The sequence below is a fragment of the Epinephelus fuscoguttatus genome, linkage group LG24 (assembly GCF_011397635.1).
Source record: "Epinephelus fuscoguttatus linkage group LG24, E.fuscoguttatus.final_Chr_v1".
NCBI classification, from domain to species: Eukaryota; Metazoa; Chordata; class Actinopteri; order Perciformes; family Serranidae; genus Epinephelus; species Epinephelus fuscoguttatus.
In genome coordinates, this window is record NC_064775.1 from 21,557,490 (window position 1) to 21,563,564 (window position 6,075).

General features: G+C 40.5%; 2 protein-coding genes across 2 annotated transcripts; both read left to right on the forward strand.

Annotated features, from left to right (window-relative positions):
* The first annotated feature begins 604 nt into the window (after window positions 1-604).
* On the forward strand, window positions 605-2,413 carry LOC125885027 (gamma-glutamylaminecyclotransferase B-like). The gene is made up of 2 exons (XM_049570390.1): window positions 605-756; window positions 1,750-2,413. The coding sequence occupies exon 2, from the start codon at window positions 1,772-1,774 to the stop codon at window positions 2,240-2,242; it is 471 nt and encodes a 156-aa protein (XP_049426347.1). The 5' UTR covers window positions 605-756; window positions 1,750-1,771; the 3' UTR covers window positions 2,243-2,413.
* A 1,858-nt stretch (window positions 2,414-4,271) lies between these two features.
* Window positions 4,272-5,775, forward strand: LOC125885016 (gamma-glutamylaminecyclotransferase C-like). Its single transcript, XM_049570378.1, has 2 exons — window positions 4,272-4,483; window positions 4,940-5,775. Exons 1-2 carry the CDS (start codon window positions 4,278-4,280, stop codon window positions 5,433-5,435), a joined length of 702 nt encoding a protein of 233 aa, XP_049426335.1. The 5' UTR covers window positions 4,272-4,277; the 3' UTR covers window positions 5,436-5,775.
* The last annotated feature ends 300 nt before the right edge of the window (window positions 5,776-6,075 follow it).

Here is a 6,075-nt window from a genome sequence, read left to right on the forward strand (position 1 = left end):
TATTAGTGGTAGAAGTAGTAAGAGTAGTAGTAGTATCATTATGTTTAATTTCTTAGATCAAACTCATTGCTCTGAGCTGAATGCTATTTCTGTGCAATTTTTACCACTACTACCACTGCTAATAATAATAATATAGCACCTCTAGTACACAAAATTCAGGAGAATTAAATATTAAAAATATTAAAACCTATTTTAAAAAATAACATTTAACAGTAAAAAAAATAAACCATGATAATAATAAAATGTTAATAATACAGTAACAACAGCAGTTATCATTATCAAACATCATTTAAATCATCTTTTAAGACTGACCAGATGTTAACAATAGTAATTATTTTTCAATTTATAAATAGATTAAAAGCATAAAATGACATGACAAAAAAAAAGCTGATATTCCCTAAGCAAAATAAAAAAACAACTCATGATGCCCATTAAATTATTGGTGTATAATTATTAGTTGCCTCTAAAAGAATAAATACTAAAATGGAAATAAGCAAGTAAAGCACAAGTACCTCAAATTTTAACTTAATAATAAAATAAATAATAATAATAATAAATAATAATTAAAGTACTACAAAATGTACATAGTTACATCTCCCCACTATTTTTTATCACGTCACCAGGGCTTAGCTAAGTCTTCACTGCGCATGCGTTGTTTACACAGCTCCTAAAACAACTGAGGAAGCAATTCATCAAGCCGAGCGAGTCATTCTGGTTTTGATGAAGCGACGACCCTTCATCTCCATCACGTCCCTGGTAAGACTGTTCTCCTGTAGTGTCTAATGTGTATTATAGGATCATTATGTTCTTTAGCCGTTCTGAGTTGTACAACAGTTCACATATGCGCAATGGACGTGGCTTTCCCTGTTTTTTGACGTCGGTTTTTATACGTCACAGCTGACCATACAGGCAACAATGTGAATACGTATTGCAGAGTCATTGTAATGAATGAGGCTGTCAGGTGTGTCTGTTACCTTACGCGCGTAGCTTGATACATTCACCGGCCACTTTATTAGGTACACTGTTCAACTTCCAGTTAACGCAGATAGCGAATCAGCCAACAAAGCAGTGACGCAGATAAGGGTATACGCAAGTGCATGCGGTACACCCACGTTGTTTTCTGGCTGTTTACAGTATACCCACCTATCACCCAAAAAGCCACTGGAATATATAGGAGAGTATACCCACTTCCTTCACAGTAACCTACCCATCAGCTACCACTGCACCACTGTAACAAAGTATTTCCTCACTGTAGTAAAAATGCTACTTCTTCCATTTCTAGTGTTTACTGCGTCTCCTTTTCTGCATACTTTGTTGTTGGATGACCTCTCATCCTTAATTATCTTACAACCTGTGAGCTTACAGATTATCTCTGACAGTGAATTAATTATTGAGCTGATGCACTTTGCAGTAACGAAGTCCAAAGAGCTCCAGTAAAAGCCGGTGTTAAGGTCGCAGAGACACTTCTGCATCTTAAACATATAAATAATGTCAGCGGAACAAACGGGGACAGACGGTGCCTCACTTTTGAGACAACTGTGGAATGTGTGAGACAAACCATAAAGCGTGCAAACTGCACTGTCAGACCAGTTCTGCACCACCAGAGCTCTATGTGCTGTTAACACTTGCACATGTAGACGTATAGGCGGCACCACTCGCAGTGTAGAAAATGTTATATGAGCCGTCTTGGCAGGTTGTTCAGCCAGCTGTAGTTGAATAACCCCTTCACTTCCTTGTTGTATTTTACAGGTGTCTGCCCTCCTGCATCCACATGGCTCGTGTCTTCGTCTATGGCACCCTGAAGAAGGGGCAGCCCAACTACTACCGCATGATTGAGCGTGCCAACGGCAAGGCGGAGTTCCTCGCCTCGGCCCGCACCACCCAGAAATACCCTCTAGTGGTTGCCGGCAAGTACAACATCCCTTTCCTCCTCAACATCCCGGGCCAGGGTCGCCGAGTCCGAGGAGAGATCTACAAAGTGGATGACAAGATGCTGAAATTTCTGGATGACTTTGAAACAGTTCCCACCATGTACCAGCGGACTCTGGTCAAACTGGAGGTGGAGGAGTGGGCGGGGGAGACAGAGGGAGAGGAGAGGCTGAAAGCAGGAAGCATTACTGAGGCGTTTGTGTACAGCACAACGACGTACGAGCCAGACTGGCCTTCACTGCCATGCTATGAGAGCTATGACGCTTATGGAGATCATAGGCTTGAATATGTGTACAGAGAGGCACGGCACTGATGTAGCTCGCTGGAATAAGTAGTAAGTAGAGTAGGTCCAAGAAGATAGCAAATATGATCCAAGAAGTCTTTCTGTCTTCTAACTCTGTACCAGTCAGCCTCCAGATATTGTCATGGAAGTATGTGGAGCCCATCTATCAATGATATCTCAAGAAAATCATACTTGAAATCACTTCTGTGTCTGGTTTTTTTTTAAGTTATCAAGATTTGTGTTGGTGCAGTTCCTACAGTATGTACGGTATCTTTCAAAATCAACCCTCTAAATGCATTTCAGTTTGTTTTCCTCTTTTACAAACCTCAACACACACACTCCTCTGATGTCAATATGTAACTCCTTGCAGGTCTTTGATTTACTTGTCTCATTGTAATTACAGTTGAAAAGGGCATTAGTCATGCGTCCTGTATGTGTTTTATGCTCCAATTTCTCACAAGGATCAAGTTGCAAAAAATATTTGGTGTTCTGAGGCACCCAAATACTTTGGAAGGTGGGAATAAAACGTCCGCCACACCTGTGACATGTTTGTCAGCTATCTTTTATGACCGATGACAACTGATAAGGAGTGGAAGGATATCTGGTGACATGTAAAATTGGTTTCAGTCTGCAAACGTGACAAAGCAAATCAGTTTATACACAGAAGGCATCTAAACCCCAACCTTAGGCATCATTTCAGTGCTGCTCTGTTAGCCATGTGCCTTCAGGACAACTTCACCCCCCAGATGACCATGTGTATATCAGATATTCTCCCTATGTTACGTTGAATTTGTGAAGAAAACTTTGTTTTTCTCGCATGCCTCCACAGTGCACGAAGAATCCAAAAACAGGGGAAATTCATGATGAATTGAAGTCATAGGGGTCCAGGGTTATCAACAGCAAAGCTACAGCAAAACTCCAATAAACCGCCTAGTCCCTTTTACTAGCCTGGTGTGGCTACACATTTTGACTAAAACGCCTGTCTCAATTAGACGCCTGGTCTGATTACAAAGCAGTTAATTTTTATAGAAGTTGTTTGGATGTATAAAACCAGGTTGAGCTAATGTTAGTTAGCTGTTTAGGTCACACATATCCTCTTGAGACCCTTGGTCAGCATTTTTGATTTCTCCTAGCTATTTGGGATCAGTAGGACCTGATAAGTATAAAAAACTAAACATTGTCAACAATAATAAAGTGTCAGCATCCCCAAATAAGACGATAATAAAATCCCAATGTCCTCAAACGAGTACTTCCTAATTAACAGTGTCTCAGCTTGTTACTGTTGCTAAAATTGGTCAAATTTGTTTCCATATCAAACTGCAAACATTATTTATGATAAATAAACAAGTTTCATTCATAAAATGTGATCAGGTTTTGGACCTTGTCCACTTTTGTGTTGGGATTGGCTGCAGACTGACTTGGTAGATATGGCTGCCATTTTGTTTTCACATGGATTGGTGTATTGTGCTCTTACTACCACTAGATGGCACAAAAGAGTGTCCACTAATGAGGAATCCCTGGGTGCCGTAAAAGAAGTGTCATAACTCTCTCTGACGCTCTGTCTGTCGGAGCTAAATCAAATGATACATAATTGATATGTTATTCAAAGCCTAATTTCTGCAAAAGTAATTTTTATATTGTAAGGCAGCTAAGCCTAAACTTAAAGCCACTAAGGGCCTACATAGACAGGCTGATTACATTTGACACGCTCACCTGACCAAACTGACAGCTGCTCATGCATAATTTATTTCTCACTGCTGGAGTCTTAAATGAAAAACTTTCATTTGTGATTCAAAGGTACAAATTTTCAATAACTCTTCAAAGCCAGACCTCATTGACAAAAACAGTCATTTTACCTTGCTGAACATAAGACCTGCTGGTCTACCACTGCCTCAATCAGTTAGTTTGTTACTGTGTGACTTTGGTGTATTAAAGGGTAAGTTGGGATTCACCAAAGTCACACGATAACACAAACAAACTACCACACACAAAGGATATTTGATATTTCCTGTCGGGTGCTCAACTCATGAATGGGTCAGTTGGTGATAAACCTATCCTAGAAGGTATGCATAAAATGTCTGCCACACCTGCTTTCCCAGACATCTCTGATCAGGCAATAGAAGTATGTGACAAGAGCGAGGTTACAAAAAGTGAAGTGGGAGGACCTCTGTTTGTCAATCAACTTTCCAGATGTATTAGTAGCAGTCCTGTGTCTATAAGAACAGTCTTTTTCTGGTGTTTGTGCACACTGAAGTCCAGATCTTCACCCAGGTGAGTGCCTCTCTGTGCAGACTCATCAGTAAAAGTCTTTCCTGATGCTTGGCAGGGAGCGGCTGCCATCCACCTTAAAAAATATGTTGTTTATGTTGTTATTATATGTTATTTTATTACCTAAATTCATACAGTTTATGTAAATCTTGAATAGTGTATAGATTGACTATGCTAAGGTTATGTTTATGTCTTTTCAGTGCTGAACTACAGGTGCATATATTTTTGTTTTGTCAGCTTGTGACAGTGCCATAATGCAGGTTTTAGTGCATATGTGTAAAAAAGTTGAGAAACAATGTTGTGCAGCTGAGATGCAGAGAAGTATTTTTTAATCTAGACCCTATTTACTCATGTTTTTCTTGGTAACTATTTTTTTTTAAATTGGTCCAGTTTCGAAGTACAGCGCTGCAGCCAAACATGACTCCTTCACTCCCTTGCATATACTCCTGTATTTTACAGGTGTCTGCCCTCCTGCATCCACATGGCTCATGTCTTCGTCTATGGGACCCTGAAGAAGGGGCAGCCCAACTACTACCGCATGATTGAGAGCGCCAACGGCAAGGCGGAGTTCCTCGCCTCGGCCCGTACCACTAAGAAATACCCTCTAGTGATCGCCGGTGAGCACAGCCTCCCTTTCCTCCTCAACATCCCGGGCCAGGGTCGTCAAGTCCGAGGAGAGATCTACAAAGTGGATGACAAGATGCTGAAATACCTGGATGATTTTGAAATGGTTCCAGACATGTACCAGCGGACTCTGGTCAAACTGGAGGTGGAAGAGTGGGTGGGGGAGACAGGAAGAGAGGAGAGGCTGAAAACAGAAAGCATTACTGAGGCGTTTGTGTACAGCACGAAGATGTACGAGCCAGACTGGCCTTCACTGCCATGCTATGAGAGCTATGACGCTTATGGAGATCATGGGCTCCAGTATGAGGCCAAAGAGACAGGACTGGTGTAGCAGATCCAAGTCGATAGAAATATGATCCACAAAGTTTTCCTGTCTTCTACCTTTGTACTAATCAACCTCTAGATATTGTCAGTGAAGGAGGTGGAGGGCATCTATCAATGACATCACACTTGAATACACTCCTGTGTCTAATTTTGACTTGTTGAGCTTTGTGTTGGTCCAGTTCCTACAATATGTACTGTATCTTTATTAATCAAGCCTCTTAATGTGTTTTACTTGATAACTTAGACAGTTTCTTCTTTTTAAAAGGACTTAATGTCAACATACAGTCACATATGTTTGCAGATATATTGCCTTTATAATAATAATAAACAGAGTAATTACTATGATGTCACTGTGTAACTCCTTGCAAGTCTTTAATTGATTTGTCTCATTATAATTATAGTTAAAAAGGGAATTAATCATAATTCAAGCATTAAGCTAGAGACCATCTTGATCGATGAGATCACTCCAGCTGCGATGAAGTGATGAAGTGAGCTCAAAACGAATGTGGACCACAGGTGAAACTGGAATGGCACTGACACCTTCCCTATTTCCCAACCCTCTACTTCCATCCCCTTTCTCAGACCACATCATCTTTCAAAACTGACCCTCATTTTGATCTCAATTACACACTTGTAAAGTTTTGGTG

What these genes read in the sequence shown, in the direction of transcription:
- LOC125885016 (XM_049570378.1), top strand. Translation starts at nt 4,278, where the DNA reads ATGCATAAAATGTCTGCCACACCTGCTTTCCCAGACATCTCTGATCAG. An exon ending in AAGTCCAGATCTTCACCCAG is followed by an intron (nt 4,484 to 4,939) that starts GTGAGTGCCTCT and finishes TGTATTTTACAG; the next exon opens with GTGTCTGCCCTCCTGCATCC.
- LOC125885027 (XM_049570390.1), top strand. Translation starts at nt 1,772, where the DNA reads ATGGCTCGTGTCTTCGTCTATGGCACCCTGAAGAAGGGGCAGCCCAAC.